This window comes from Suillus paluster, assembly GCF_016628075.1.
Source record: "Suillus paluster strain FC165 chromosome Unknown EDB91scaffold_36, whole genome shotgun sequence".
NCBI classification, from domain to species: Eukaryota; Fungi; Basidiomycota; class Agaricomycetes; order Boletales; family Suillaceae; genus Suillus; species Suillus paluster.
This window is the reverse complement of record NW_024537596.1, coordinates 51,631-66,489: the sequence shown is the minus strand read 5'-3', so window position 1 is coordinate 66,489 and position 14,859 is coordinate 51,631. Positions and strand designations below refer to the sequence as shown.

At 48.8% G+C, this 14,859-nt stretch overlaps 5 protein-coding genes across 5 annotated transcripts; 2 read left to right on the top strand and 3 right to left on the bottom strand.

Annotated features, from left to right (window-relative positions):
* Nucleotides 1-925: 925 nt before the first annotated feature.
* EDB91DRAFT_488481 (uncharacterized protein) lies at nucleotides 926-2,460 on the bottom strand. Its single transcript, XM_041327441.1, has 4 exons — nucleotides 2,404-2,460; nucleotides 2,125-2,349; nucleotides 1,793-2,068; nucleotides 926-1,743 (listed from the first exon to the last, which is right to left on the bottom strand). Exons 2-4 carry the CDS (start codon nucleotides 2,181-2,183, stop codon nucleotides 1,197-1,199), a joined length of 882 nt encoding a protein of 293 aa, XP_041175874.1. The 5' UTR covers nucleotides 2,184-2,349; nucleotides 2,404-2,460; the 3' UTR covers nucleotides 926-1,196.
* Nucleotides 2,461-5,565: 3,105 nt separating this feature from the next.
* Nucleotides 5,566-7,310, top strand: EDB91DRAFT_488393 (uncharacterized protein). Its single transcript, XM_041327440.1, has 2 exons — nucleotides 5,566-5,697; nucleotides 5,755-7,310. Exons 1-2 carry the CDS (start codon nucleotides 5,669-5,671, stop codon nucleotides 7,262-7,264), a joined length of 1,539 nt encoding a protein of 512 aa, XP_041175873.1. The 5' UTR covers nucleotides 5,566-5,668; the 3' UTR covers nucleotides 7,265-7,310.
* Nucleotides 7,311-8,099: 789 nt separating this feature from the next.
* EDB91DRAFT_488371 (uncharacterized protein) lies at nucleotides 8,100-8,945 on the bottom strand. The gene has a single exon (XM_041327439.1). It carries the CDS (start codon nucleotides 8,567-8,569, stop codon nucleotides 8,291-8,293), a length of 279 nt encoding a protein of 92 aa, XP_041175872.1. The 5' UTR covers nucleotides 8,570-8,945; the 3' UTR covers nucleotides 8,100-8,290.
* Nucleotides 8,946-9,685: 740 nt separating this feature from the next.
* EDB91DRAFT_488338 (uncharacterized protein) lies at nucleotides 9,686-12,246 on the top strand. Its single transcript, XM_041327438.1, has 4 exons — nucleotides 9,686-10,012; nucleotides 10,067-10,592; nucleotides 10,639-10,747; nucleotides 10,795-12,246. The coding sequence occupies exons 1-4, from the start codon at nucleotides 9,734-9,736 to the stop codon at nucleotides 12,182-12,184; spliced, it is 2,304 nt and encodes a 767-aa protein (XP_041175871.1). The 5' UTR covers nucleotides 9,686-9,733; the 3' UTR covers nucleotides 12,185-12,246.
* Nucleotides 12,247-13,242: 996 nt separating this feature from the next.
* On the bottom strand, nucleotides 13,243-14,094 carry EDB91DRAFT_1290964 (uncharacterized protein; the record flags this gene model as incomplete). The annotated part of the gene is made up of 2 exons (XM_041324847.1): nucleotides 13,812-14,094; nucleotides 13,243-13,734 (listed from the first exon to the last, which is right to left on the bottom strand). Exons 1-2 carry the CDS (start codon nucleotides 13,941-13,943, stop codon nucleotides 13,243-13,245), a joined length of 624 nt encoding a protein of 207 aa, XP_041175870.1. The 5' UTR covers nucleotides 13,944-14,094.
* Between the last annotated feature and the right edge of the window lie 765 nt (nucleotides 14,095-14,859).

Sequence of the window (14,859 nt, the reverse complement as noted above, 5' to 3'; positions counted from 1 at the left end):
AAGCACTAATGGTGACTCTGATGGACAAGAATTGAAGGTTGGTGTGGGTCAACAGCTCCAGGTGTTTCTCAGTCTCGAGGAGGTCAGAGTTCTTTCAGGAGGAGAGGTTGGGACTGACCTGGAGCGACCGCATGACGACACCTGCCGAACATGTATCCATCTTGATGTTTGTAAGATTGGTCAATGCGGGTTTGAAAGAAGATAAGCCCTCGGGGTCGAGGGAGGTCTCCCCGTCCAACTCGAGACTGCGGAGAGTGGTGAGTCGCGAGATGGGTGGTGTTATAGAATAAAGCTATATCGCACGGGACTACTGGTCTTTATGTCGACTCGAAGTTTCTTGAGTACTGGGAGGTTGTTTAACGAGATTTCGGGTGTGACGGCGCTGACAAATGTGACATTGAGAGAGGTGATCTGGTGGATGTAAGGCTGGAGAAGGATGCGGAGGTCTGTGGTGTCGTTTTTGATGCATGTGATTTCTAGAGAGATGGGACAACCTCACGTTCGCTTAGGCCACGAGGAGCAGGAGACTATCTGCCGCCATTTTCTATTACTGACGTAGTCGAGTTCCATGGACAGTTTGCACCACAAGGAAGGCATAGAGTCCGCGGCAACGTCCCTCCATCGTTAGCATACTCTAACGAGGACCATAGAAGGATGTTTGGATTTTGGGGGGAATGGCTGGCTTGGTGGATGAAAATAATATGGCATAGGAGTTGAAGGGGGTTGGGACAAGGTGCTATCGATAGCTACTGCCAGAGGAATGGCCGGTTCAGGCTCTTCCCTGACGCGTGAGAACTTTACCTGCTCCCCTTGTCTTTCGATCGCATCTGCCGTGCGTGGAGCTCAAGCGACATATCTAGAATCGAAGATCTATATGGAAGGAAGGATTTCAAAGGAATGAGGTCGACATTACCTACGGCTGTATTGTGAATCACCGTTATTCATATATTCATATGGCGGCAAAATGGCTTTTTCTTTGTGTATGTGTTGACTCAGAGTTGTTGGTTGAACCGCACACAAAACACGAGGATATCGAGTATACGTGAGACAAAGAGGACCCAGGGCAAACGATCGACAAGAGTAGAGATTTACTAGGAATGACGGTATCATAAACGCATAAGTCGTATAGGTAGTGGTACATAAGGAATCCAAAAACAGCAAGACCACACTAGCATAAGAATGTAAGGTGTGCATGTCTAGGTACTCCTCTTCATCCCCAAATGGACCTCGCAAGTATGACGCCACATGCAGTCCCGTCGCATGACACGAACTGTGGGGTCGCTGCGTTTGTGATAATTGCAAGTTTCCCAGCGGCATGCAATCTGAGCATTCTGTGGCCCAATAAAATGTCTGGTTTGGCAATGCGCCCTTAACATCTGTAGTGTCCCTGTAAATCCACATGTTCCAACGTCACGTTGCCATCGGCAGGATATTAAGAGGGGAGACGAGGGCTGGTCCGAATCTGGCTGTCTTGTCGGTGGCTGGTTTGAACATGTAGGTCCACCGTGACTTGCATGGGGTTGTGATGCAAATCTAGTTTGCAAAGATTCAGGAGTCGCAGGCAGAGGTATCATAGGTGGGAGTGGCTCGCTCGGAGGGCCTGGCTGAGAGATGGCAGAATTCGGACAATGCTGTGACAATTCACTATACGGCGGGAAATTGGCAGGGGTGGATATTTCGGTGTCAAAGACGAAATGTATGTCTTGCGAGAAGGAACACAACGGGTGGGCATTTGGATACCGCCTGCAATACGTGGGTGATTATGAACAAAAAATGATGACGAAGGACGTACATTGGGAATGTGTAGGAAGACGAGTAGTCACTTCCTCCTGCAGAACAGCTAGAGTGCCCGGTGCCTCTTAACAAACGACCATTGTCCTGGGAGTTATGAAGGGTTTGTGGGCTGTTCCAGGAGTCATTATTCGAGACAGATGTAAGCATGTTGGTGGCGGTAGGGTAGGAGTAGATACTTTGCGTTTGAGGTATACCCAAGGCCTGGGGGATAAATGCGGAAACCAATTGTGTTGAGTATTGCCCTTGGATAAGGTTGCGGTGGTTGTAAGCAGTGCTGCTCGATCGATTCGGTATTATATGTCTGTAAGGAAGAGAAGGAGCAAAACTAACTTGGTTTCCCACATAGCAGTCGGAAGGGGCGCTGCGAACCCATCGCTGGGACGTATCATTGAGCTCTGTAGTTTTGAAGGAGAGAATTTCAGCACGATAAATATAACAGAAAAGGCTTTCTGAAAAATCCCACCACATCATTAACACGAGAGAGACTACCGGATAGGTTGACAAAGGTGCAATCAAAGTCTTCGTCGAGGGATTCTTGGTTGATCATGAGTTGGTCTGGCATGGTTGTGTCGTCAAAGAGCAAATGAAGACGCATTGTAGAGGACCTACAGGTGATGTCTGGTATTGGGGATATTCATCCTTTTATATGCCTACTATCGGACAGCAGGCAGGGAGGACACGAAGCTTGGAGCAAGCAGGAAACAGTGGCATGCCAAACCATGACGCGATGACGGGCCAAGGAACAGCACGTTGATACTTACTATCAATCACCAGCTACTAGCAATCTATCCCAATTGAAAGGATTCTGACTATTGGCTGGGCTGAACCCATATCAACTCGCAAGTACCAACCTATTGATTTCAATTTAGTATAAACCATGAGTATGCATGTGTAAAGTTGCCTTAGGTTGTGTGCCTATTAGTACGATCGTTGATCGATTGATCGAAGACAACACCGTGGGAGTCTGCATGATTCACAAGACATAGTATAGCATGATTGCATAGTTTTTGCACAGCTCATCTGCTTCTCTCGATCGAAGACACCGCAGAGATAGACAGTCAGTCTCCCTGATTCAGAATAAGTAGTGTCATTGCACACCTCGATTTCACTAAGAGGCACTCCGCAGTCCTGCCACTGTGCTTAGACAACCCTGAATCCATTCGAAATGAATTTACAGGGACAAGATTTAGAGAACGTGCAGTTTGATCCTTGCGAACAAATCTTAGATCAAACTATTGCTTACTAAGCGAGCAAACGCGTACGTACGCGCGTCTCTCTTCTTATCTCCCCATTCGCGTTTGCTTGCAAGCCATTTCGTTTACCGGCCCACCACTTCCCTTTTTAGTGTCTTGGTAGTTTTTGGGTTGTGTCGTGTTTTTCCAAAAACCTCACTTAGTGCTACCTCACACCCGAGGGTTCTTGACCGCTTATCCCTGCGCAGGCCTAGTTCTGGCTCACTCCCTTCACTTTGACGGATAGCATAGCATCTGTCTGGATCTCTCGGCACAAAACCGATCCAGACCGCAGCTAAAAAACCCCACCCCAAACTGGCAAACACCTGTCTTTGTTTCTCGTATGTAACATTGCTTGTTTCAATTTGACATCATCTCAGTCCCTTCTCTCTGTATTTCGGAACGCACAAGAACATCAACGACTTGCTCACGTTTGTGTCTGCGCGTTCCTTCACTCTCAACAGCTCAACGAGCACCTAGTAAGCTTGAAGCGCTTGATTAACCTCGAGGGTGATTTTAAAACATCTTTACGGGCGTTCTCGAAGATACCAGTGCAATACTGTGATCAGGGAGAGGCGGGTGCAAGAACAAAGCGAGTGACTGATTTGAGGTCCGCGTTCGCGTGATCACAAGAACACTGCCAGCAGTAGTACATACTAGTACTGTTGTTGTCGGAACTTGTCGCGGTAAACCAGTAAGCAAGTAGATATGATAAACGCAGTCAGCGTACGTGTAATAAGCCACATGTTAGTCCTTATTTGGCAGTGGCCGCTCACTAGTGCTCACGACGATTCTAAGGTTGTCAACCTTTTTGGTAATGTTAGTCATATGTTGCAAGCTAATCAGTGGATTGGAATCGATCATATGCATACTACTATCAGTTACCACAACTTCAGTCAACCACTGGTTCAGACAGTCACACAGTGTCACTGGGTGGTATTTGGCGTTACGAGCCCATCCTTCCTACAAGGTATCGAAACTCCGCCACGGCAGACTCGCCGAGTGACAAACAGCTGCTCTGTCACACCTTAACAACTATCTCAATCATTTCTCCACCAATTTCGATGATTCAACTTTATAGTGGCTTATAATATGTGTACAATGATATGTGGTAAGATATAATATTTATTGAGGCTGAATTGTGTGAGCTATTGCAAAGTGTCCGAACCAGTGGTTGACCGAAGTTGTGACAACCGATAGTAGTGCGGAGAATAAGCTTTGCCTCGTTTTTCACTAATATTGATCGAACCGGCTAGCAGTGCGTTGGCTTGGGTTGGCCATGCTGGACGGATTCATTTTGCCATCAATCCATCACACAGTCGCGGATTCACATGACTCACATCAATCTGCAAGTTCCCCGTAGGTTTCATCTGACTTCAGCTCGATCGGGTACGTGAGTGCCATGCATTCCGCTTGCTGCACATATGTCATCAGCACTCCAGCACCAGGGGTGAGGCTCCTACATGGACGATCCAACGGTGCCAAATGAAGCCTCCAGCTCCTCGTGAGGCCAGGATCTGCCGCAAATTTCAAGCACACGTGAAAAAAATGAAATGACTGCATTGAACAAGTCAAGAAATGAGCCTCCTTTTACAGCTATTTGCAAAAAGGTTGACAGTACGAGTGATTTGAATGAATAAGGAAATTAGTTCGATGGACCAGGATTGAATAATGTTGTGCGTGAATGGCTCTAAGGGCTGTTCGGAATATTCATCACCGAGGACTATGTGAATATTTATCCAACATCTTCAAGAGTATCGTCCCTAAGATCTTGAACATTGAGTGTCACGAACGATACCTACATGGATAACTATGATTGGTAAGGCCACAGTGTACTATGGGGATCAGTAAGTGCAACTATACCAGGAATACTATTGATGATGCCATTTGTACATCAGAGAACTCGTGAGTCTACCCAGAGTACTTTACGTCAATTACGGCGTTTTACATGATATTTGTCACAGAATTCTGGTTGGATCGACTGCTCGTACAACATGGTATTGTGATGTGAGTGGTGTTATCTAGTTATTTAATTGGCGGGGTACTGACCGAAGTTCGTGAGCGACATGTCTTCGGTCCTCATGCGCATGTTTGTGACTTTGTTTGGATCCCGCCATTTTTGCATGATATGGGTTGTCAGTTCGCTGCACCGGTCCTTTGTGCAGTAAACGCTTTGGTTGGAGTCATCATGCTATGCTTTGCAGTTAAGTTGGCATGTGTAGACGTCGACTAGCTAGAAGTAATGTACACACGTACGTTGAAGGAATATGTTTCTTGGATGTTGCAGTTGCGGGAGACGGTACTTACAATTTCCAACCTTGCGCAAACATTCCAGATCCTGCATGCAGACCTATTCACCTGGAGCATATAACAACCACTTTAGCTGAAGGTCGGTCAGACCACAAGTTATCCGACTCCTTCACGCCGCGACTCGGAAAAGTGCGCGTGACGCCAGGATGTATGTGACAAGGCAGCTTGGCCAGTCACATTGGCCTTCAAGACTTGCTTCAGAAGTTCAATATCGAGGTTTCCAAGGCAGGTCCGTTCCTATCTGACATGAAAACACCAGCTCCTCTGCATTTTACTCAGATCAACTGACAGATTGCCTCCGCGGCTTCCCGACCTTCTGAGATCTGGATAAGATGTTGGACTTTAATGTCGTGCAACTGACGTGAGTTATGCTTCAACCTTATGCACACGTTGTCTCATGTAGTAACATGCTTGTTAGCAACTTGTCTTTGCAATCGAGTTCTGGATGTGATGTGAAACGCGGACACCACTCTGTTTTTGGCATCAGGGGCCCCACCTCTCTTTCAGAGCCCCGGGTGAAAGACGCGCTTGGGATAGTACCAAGCGACCTTCCAAACGAACTCCTTTCCGCGATCTTTGAGAATCTCATCCCTGAAAGAGGGACATCACATCATCCACATCCCGAGAGGATTCTCGCCAAGGTGTGCAAGAAGTGGCGTTCCATAGCTGTGCAAACACCTGCGTTCTGGGCTACAATCTCGGTAGTGCCACACGAGTCTATCCAGCTCATAAAGACATACCTCGGGAGATCCTGTGACAGACCGCTCGACATTTCCTTGGACTCATGGCGTGATGCAGGAATCTGGAAAGGACCACTTAAGCAGCGACTGGCTGTCCTCGCAAGCAGTTCTCAAAGGTGGCACTCGCTGTTGTTGACGAACATGGGATCGAGAAACATACAATTGGTTCTCTCCAGAGTCAACAACCTTGGTTACCTTCCCCAGCTCAGGCACTTGACAGTGGACAAAAGAAAAGCCTTTGCTTTATGGAAATTGCGGAATTGCTTCCCATACATCGCTGCATACTCCGCTCCCACCCTGACAGCCATGGGTATAGTCACAGCGGGACACTGCACCTCCTCCTTCTTCAACTCGTTGACGCACCTCACGCTGACCACCCACTGGTCAGGTGACTATGTCATACCCAGTTGGAGGAGGTTCAAACAGTTGCTCTTGTCTTTTCCGAACTTGGAATATCTCAGACTCGAAGGAGTAGTTGTAAAATTCGATCTTGATGCAGCAGATTTTGAGTTTACCGACTGTCCTCATTACGGTGTCGTGGATATTCCAACTCTGCACACCTTTATCCTCCAACCTTACACCATGGAACAGCTCCATTGCATGCTGAGCGGCATATTCGCCCCTCGTCTTCGTCATCTTGAGCTCTTCCATCCATTCGGAGATGAAATGTACGCACATAAAGGAGACACATTCTGGGATGATGCAGACACCTATCTCTACGACGTTTCTGGCAACACCAAATTCCCTCAAGTGACAACACTTGTTCTGAACAATTGCACGGACCATACAGTCGTTCGTGGAATCAACTTCCTTGGGGCTTTTCCGAAAGTCGAACATATTCAACTTGTTGAACATGACATCGCTACGTTTTCCTTGATGCTGTCCATGGAGATGGAGTCAGGGAGTACCGAGTCGATGCCTCTCTTGGCGCAGCTAAAGTCGATCACGCTCAGTCGAATAGACGAGGACGTAGCAGATGAGGAACTTCTTCGCATGCTGTTCGCTATTGAGGCCTGGTCTAGGTTTGTGCATCGCAGAACGCCACTTACCCTTAACATACACAGTCTGTCTCCGACTACTAGATGGTCTAGAGCGACTCGCATGGTATTGGAGAGGTTGGGTCGTCATCAAATTACCGTCGTGAAGAAGATGTTGAACACGACTGCCGATATTCGCTACATATCATGATCGAGGCCTGGTCCGGGTCTTTACAATGCAGAACGCCGCTTACCCTTGACATACGCACTCGGTCTCCGGCAACTAGATGGTCCAGAGCGACTCACATGGTGACGATATTTGGTAAAGTGGCCACTGGTATTATCGCATGCGTCACTCTTCGAATCGTACAATTATCGGTCACTACAATATATGCCACTGCATCAGGAAAAGCAGTTCTCACACAGACGTATGAAGCTACGCTCCAGTGCTGAACTCAGGGTCGCATGTTGGCGTGATGAGTTGGCTCGATGTCCTCATTTTGTGAACTACGTAGCAAGTGAAAGCTCCACTCTGAAGACGGAAAATAAGACCCTCCAGTGGACTGTCCAGCCGCACCAGACAAAGCCCTCAACTCTTCAGCCGGCTGAGATTGCCTAGAAACATCAAGCATGCGGAAATTAGAGAGCGTGAACGCGTCGAAATTGAACACCAAATCTCCTTCACAGAGCACGATGGAGTACTGAATGAATAAGAATTGAATGCTGATATAGGTGAATGACTCCTACTGGCAGGGCTGTTCGATATCGAGGAGCATGTACATCTTTAGTGACGGTTGGGGCATAGCTGGAGCAAGGGCATGATGGTATCGGTTGTGCATGCAGTGATCTTGACATATGTGAACTGGGCTAATACGGGACTGAGAGAAGATAAGCGCTTGGGGTTGAGGTGGGCATGTCCTCTTAATTCGAGACTGCGCAGAGAGGAGAGTGGCGAGATGGCTGATTCTAGTGTATATCGCACGGGAATACTGGTATTGATCTTAACTCGAAGTTCCCGAAGTGCTGGAAGGTCGTTTAACAGAATTTCAGGTGCGACAGCACTGACGAATGTGATGTCGAGAAAGGTGATTTGGTGAATGTAAGGCTGGATAATAGCTCTTAGGTCGGTGGTCTCGTTTTCGTTGCACGTGGTTTCTAAGAGGGGACGACCTCGCGTTCGCTTGAGCCACGAGTCATAGCAAGAGGTGTTGACGCAGTTGAGTTCCAAGGAGAGTCTTCAACACGAGGAGGGCATGTCCGTGGCAATGTCTCTCCATCGTCGGCATACTCTGGTGAGGAGCATAGGAGCATGGTTCGATTTGGGCAGGAAGTGGCTGGTTTGGGGGAGACACAGGATGAAAATGTGGCGTAGGATTTCAGCTGGCAAGTGGGAGATGGGTGGTACAAAATCTCCGTGCAGGTTTATGATGGAGGAGTTGCTGGCAAAAATTTCTCTTGATGTCAACTTTAATACGGTGCGGGCTTTGAGCTTGGGAGTATTTAGGAATCTATTCATCGTCGATAGATGACGCTCAAGTGACAGGATGTGATCTGGTGCTATGTATGCGTGGAAAGGGGTTCGAGAGACGCATGGGAACAGTTTTGTGTCTGCTGTGCCTGAAACCAAATCGACCTTCTCACATTGGCTTGTCTCGACTTAGGACGAGCAAATGCAAGGAAGTCGACTATTATTTTACGACTATGCTGTACTGTTATCCATGATAGTATCTCTGCGACATGCTTGCTGGTAGCTGAAAAGAAAGATTCTTGAGATCGAGAACGAAGTCAACATGTGGGACTTCACCTGCTTCCCCCTCTTGCGAAATGCAAGGGATTGCGTCTGGTATACGTAAAACCAAGTGGATCTCCTGCTTTCATCTTCAAGATCTTTCTGGATGACGAAGCCAGGGGGTCAACTAGTACTTTGAAGCTATACTGTACCATTATTCATGCACATGATCCATCCTTGTGGCAAAAAGCAGGCAACATCGTTAGCCACTTGGAAGGTATGTTGAGGCCGGTATTGATCTGGACATCGTCAACATGGCTCGTCGAATCGGAATAACGCACGTATAATCACTTGTCCGCCAGCTGAAGTGACGTCTATGGGCTCCGTCCTAACTTCACTTGCTTCCCCCAAATGCAGGATTTTTCGATTGCGTCTGGTGTGCGTGGAACCAAGTCAACCTCCTGCCTTCGTTTTTAGATCTCAAAGTCGGAGATAGGGAGCCTACTATAACTTTACGACTATACTGTACCGTTATGCCGCATGGTAGCATCCCTGCGACATGCTTCGTTGGCACCTAAAAAACGAGAGCGAAGTCAACACGGTTGTCACGTTGGGGTCAGATTGCGTGTGGAACACAGTGGACCTCCTAGCTTTGTAGAAGGTAAGACAGGAGGCTGTCTATATTTACTTTGCGGTTACTGTAGCCTGCGAGATGCACGTTGGCACTTGAAAAAGATATTTGGGATGAGAAAATCGATTGGGTCTAAGTTGACCTCCTGCTTGTGTCTATAAAGACCAAGACGTCGACCGTTGTTGCGATCGGAACTTGAACGCGATTGTCACGTGTGTGGTCCGTGCATTGATTATGTGATCCGTTGAATTGTTGATCGAGTGCCGTTTTGGAATTGGAAGCATCGGAGCAGGCTCGCCCTTGCTGCAGACTCGTTGTTCATGGCTGCTGTCGACCTCGTCCTACGGCGTTCTTCTCGTATAGCACAACACCCGCATCAAACTTCTAAACGGCGACCAACAACCATTCCTGAACTTGATACTGAGTCTGGAGATAGCTCTACCAGCGAGACTGACGAGCTCACCCCACGTGCACTGAGAGCACTCAAACGTCAGCGTCTAACAGTTGACTCGGATGGACTTTTAGTGTCCCATATACATAGAAGAAAGAGACGCAAAGAGAATGATAACAACGCCGCCGCCCTCGACGACGTCAAGGAGGTTCGTCGTCGTCGTCGTCGTCGAATGCGACCCCGTGCTCAAAACGTGTCCAAGACACACCATATCCCTCCTATGCAACTTGATCTACCTCTATCAACTTCTAGCCCAGTCACAAGCCAGGAATCTATTCGTACCGTGCTTACCGATCAACCGAGCATTTTAGCGCCCAAAGATGACGTTTCCCCGCCACCACCTCCAATACAAGTCGACCTCGATGCCCTAATCCCATTAGATCCATTACCAGAATTTCCTCATACATCCCCTGACTTTCAATCCAATGCATCTTTTAACTCCGAGTTTCCATCTGACCCCTTCTCTTCAAATACCCTTCCATTCGGCTCATCCCAGCCAACTCTTCCGGGTGCATTCGGGTCAAATCTCAATCCTGGCTCGTTTTCTACAGGATTCGGATCCCATTCTCACGAATTCATACCTGCCCAGTCCCAACCCGACTTTCAGGACAATGCTTTTTCGAGTACACCCGGCTTCTCTTCTCCCACCGGGTTTCAGTCCAATGGATTCCCTCCACAGTCAAATGAGTACGCCCAGTCGAATGAATCCAACGGATATCCCCAACAAGGTACGTTTCTCCCTCCCATCAATTGCTCTATCTCACATCATCCCAGGAACGTTCTCCCAACCTCACACAAATTCCTATGAATACGCACCCGTCCCCCACCGAGATCGAGAAGTCAACATCTGGAAACTAGCATGCCAAGAACGAGTAGAATTTTTGTAAGTCCCTCCCATGCCACAGCACCCTCGTACTCACCACACCCCAGACTCCGCCGCTATGGTATAGACACCATCAAAGCCCTCGTAGCATCTGAAGCACGCGCACGCTACCCCTCCCCCTCATCCACCCGTTTCCGTCTCTACACACCTGCCTCCTACCTCGAACGCGCTAGCTACACCTACAAATCAGCAGAATTCGAAGCTGTCGATTTTGATATGGATGATGAAGACGATGAGGATGATGATTTGGATGGGGCCGAGTATGATGAGGATTGTGATTATGATGAGGACGATGAAGATGGCGAGGGCGAGGGGTTGTTTTTGATGGATGTAGGCAGGGAGGGGGTTATTGTCCCGCCTTGTGTGCCGGCAATTTTGTTGCCCGAAGTTCCGTCGATAGCGCCGATGACACCGGTGATAACGGAATCGATACCTCAAAGATCCCCGACGCGATCTACTTCGCCGCCTGCGGTTACGATGCTCTCACCGCATCCCCGGCCATTGTGTACGTCACCGCCGTGTACGCCTCTTCCGTTGATTCGAAGAACGCCCTCTCCTCCTTCGACGCCACCGAGGTTTCCTGCTCCTTCAATACCGATGTCAACACTTCCAACGCTTCCTTCAACACCCGCACCCCAATTACCGTCAACATCCCCCCCACCTCAAATGCCAACGACCGCACCCCCCACACCCCAAATACCAATACCAATACCAACACCTCAAATACCAACACAAACACACCCTCCCTCCACACCGCCACAAACACACCAACCCACACTCCCACGCACCCCACCCCTCAGTTCCCTCCACGTAACCCTCCTCTCCGAGCCTCCCCGCGCATTTATGGGACGTGGGACTCCTCCTGATAGGAGACGGCTGAGTGAGTGGGGAAGGTGGGGGTGTGTGCAGGTTTATGGGGGGAAAGGTGGGGAGAGGAGGGTTGTGCATGGACATGGGGAAAACTTGCATACGGAACAGGCGCAACATGTGGATAACTTGTCATCGCAGCACGTGGAGCAAGCGCAGCACGGTGAACAGAGCAACGAGAACCCGCCACTGCAGCATAATGAGAACCCACCCCCACCTCCGCATGAAGAAACGCATCATACTCTCACCAACACCCACACACATACTGTACCAGGGGAATGGACGAGTTTTCTGTTTGCGATGCTTGAGGGGGATGGGACGGGTGCTGGGTGGTATGAGCTTGGAGCGTCTGTTGGGGTGCAGAGTGGGCAGAATGGCGAAATTCCGCAGAGTATGGGAGGAATGGGTAGCTCGCAGGGTCTTGACGCTTTGGGCGTTTTGGGTGGGTCGCAAAACATGGGAGTATTGGGCCCTTCACAAGGAATGAGCGCCTCCCAAAGCATGGGAGTACTAGGCGCCTCGCAGACTGTAGGAGAAGCAGACAGTACGCTGCGGTTTGCGCTTGGGTGAGGGTGGTGACTGGTGCACTGCCTCGCTCACTACTCTATTCACGTTTGCACAACTTAATTCATCTGTACCTCTTCATGCACGCCGTTGTACCTCCTCTATCAAACCCCGCTGGCCCTCGTCACAGTCACTCATTGCACCTCATCACCCACCTCTCCTCGTTAAACAAGAAACATCGCTCCCCACCCACCTCACGCGTCATCACACAACCTACTAGCGCCGCCTCCCTCCCTCCAACACCACACCTCATCACCCCCCCTTCCCTCAGTACGACAAGCAATATCAATGTAGCGATAATTTCTCCGAATCCGAATTTAGGATTGCAGAGTTTGCATTGCGGATCCGGGCGCGTTAGGCGTCTCATTCGTTGTTGTATCCCGCACGATTGATTATTCCCCACAACGTTATTCCCCATGGTCAGCGGGCGGTTGTTCCTCGCTGGTTAATGTGCGATTATTCCCCGCACGCTGCCAGCTATACCCCTGTCACGCGCTGCCACTTGGTGTTGTACGCCTGTGATATCCCCCCAGATGCACTGTCATAACATGCATATTTTATCGACACCCCTTGTACCCATACACCCGCTTGCATATATGCACAAACCACGATCCACGGTCGTCATTTCGCCACGATCGCCATGCGCGCATAATCGCTGCGCTCGATACATGTTGATATAACCCGCGCCACACGTCGATCACCCGTGCCACGCATGTTGATATAACCCGCACCACAAACCCGCGCTACACATGTTGCACCAAAACCCTCGCATGTACCCACATCTTGTTATTGTTATGCTCTTGCTTTCGAGATCGGAACGGAGAGTTCATAATGGTATATCTATATAAATAATGTCGTTGCTCGTCGTTTATGATGAGTGTATTGTATATGCAATTTTACACAAATTTTACGGATTTGTTTTTCGAGACTGTACGATAGGAAGGTGCAAGTCCACAGATATAAAGTCACACGTGACGCAACACGAGCGACGCGTCTTAGACTCTTAGGCTGGCAGCGACGTAGATAGTAGGGTGGTATGTACAGATTGATCAACAGCGCTACATTCACTCCCAAGCATTGCGCGGTAGACAGATATTGACCCACCACTGTGGTTTTCTACCAAGAAGATTTGACAAATAATCCACTTGCTCCTGGTAAGGAATGACTCGGATGTCCGTCTCGTTATCAGAGCACACAGATAAAACAACCACCTCTCCATCAGAATCCACACACTCTATAGGCGCGCCGTTTGTCTCCGGCTGAACGCAGTGCTCGATAGTCAGAAAACAGTTCTCGGCAGTCAGAGGATCGATGTCAAGGGCCCAACGGATGTAACCGATTCCTCTCATCCAAAATTCAGTGTGGTCAGGAGGCTCGACGCAATCTTCAATGAGTCGGATGTGTTTTCCGAGGTCAATGAGCCATTCGGGGCTGAGCCAGAAACCGTAGTTGTGTGTATAGCGTTGTTTGGGGGGATAGGATAGCTCCAGCTTGTGTGGGTGGGACGGCAGTTTGCATGGTACGAGGCGCGGGAGAGTAGACTTGGTTTCGTTGAACTGTAATGGGGTATGAATCGGATCAGTAAAGAGCCATGCATATGACCTGCAAGATTTGATGAAATAAGATGGCTCACCCATGAGTTTTGTATCGCTTGACGTGAGAGTTTGGATGCAGACATATTGTGATGCTTGATATTCAGGTGAGAGACGGAAAAATTAAAGGCTGTCGCTGTCAGAGCGAAAACGAATGTTGACTGTGTATCCATATAACACGCGTCTTTTAAGTTGTACGGCCTGTGGCCACTCGAAGATCCACAGCCACATCGGTCATGGTTCTGTTGTGGACCACCCGCAGGAACAATGGTCCCTATAACTTACCTATTCTAAAATTCCTTCTCGTGGGCGTAAGCCAGTAGGTGGTATTAATTATAGTTCACAATCACGGTGGGGGAAAGGGGATATCTATTTGCGCCTGTTTGACTACGCCTTGGGAATTCAACATGTGCAAACTGAACACATTAATATTGTAATCCTGCGCCACAGTACTTTGCAGTGCACCAACAACCCCAGCATGTACCCACGTCTTGTTATCGTTATCCTCTTGCCTGCGAAAGGGGATCGGAGAGTTCATGATGGTATATATATAATGATGTTACATACTCGTCGTTTATGATGAATGTGTTGATTTGTTTTTTCGAGACGAAGTAAGTAGTAGCGACGCGAGTTAGGTTGGCAGCAACGTGGATAAGAAGGATGATGATGAGAATATGTACAAATTGATTGATCAACGGCGCTACATTCACTCCTAAGCGTTGCGTGACCATATATTGACCCACCAATGTGGTTTTCTACCAAGAAGATTCGACAAATAATCCACCTGCTCCTGGCAAGGGATAACTGGGATTTCCCCCTCGTTATCAGAGTCCAGATACTTTGTCGGCGCGCCGTTTGTCTCCGGCTGAAAGCAATTTTCGATAGTCAGAGCCTTTCAGCCCAGGCAGGATGGAGCCCCTCCCGCGCGTGAGTGCCGACAGAGAGGTATTTATCTTGTCAGTGCGTTCTGATAATGAGGAGAACGAGCCGGTCGTCCCTTTCCAGGAGCAGGTAGACTATCTGGCGAACATTTTGGGTAAGCAGCCACGGTGGTGGGTCAGTGTCTGGCCAGAGTGTTGAAAATCTATC

Bases quoted from the DNA above. Each gene is read 5' to 3' on its own strand.
- EDB91DRAFT_488393 (XM_041327440.1), top strand. From the start codon at position 5,669: ATGTTGGACTTTAATGTCGTGCAACTGAC. The intron at 5,698-5,754 runs GTGAGTTATGCT...CATGCTTGTTAG, and splicing joins TTTAATGTCGTGCAACTGAC to CAACTTGTCTTTGCAATCGA.
- EDB91DRAFT_488338 (XM_041327438.1), top strand. From the start codon at position 9,734: ATGGCTGCTGTCGACCTCGTCCTACGGCGTTCTTCTCGTATAGCACAA. The intron at 10,013-10,066 runs GTTCGTCGTCGT...AACGTGTCCAAG, and splicing joins CCCTCGACGACGTCAAGGAG to ACACACCATATCCCTCCTAT. The intron at 10,593-10,638 runs GTACGTTTCTCC...ACATCATCCCAG, and splicing joins CAACGGATATCCCCAACAAG to GAACGTTCTCCCAACCTCAC.
- EDB91DRAFT_488481 (XM_041327441.1), bottom strand. From the start codon at position 2,183: ATGATACGTCCCAGCGATGGGTTCGCAGCGCCCCTTCCGACTGCTATG. The intron at 2,069-2,124 runs GTTAGTTTTGCT...TCGATCGAGCAG, and splicing joins ACTGCTATGTGGGAAACCAA to CACTGCTTACAACCACCGCA. The intron at 1,744-1,792 runs GTACGTCCTTCG...CACGTATTGCAG, and splicing joins TCTTCCTACACATTCCCAAT to GCGGTATCCAAATGCCCACC.
- EDB91DRAFT_488371 (XM_041327439.1), bottom strand. From the start codon at position 8,569: ATGAATAGATTCCTAAATACTCCCAAGCTCAAAGCCCGCACCGTATTA.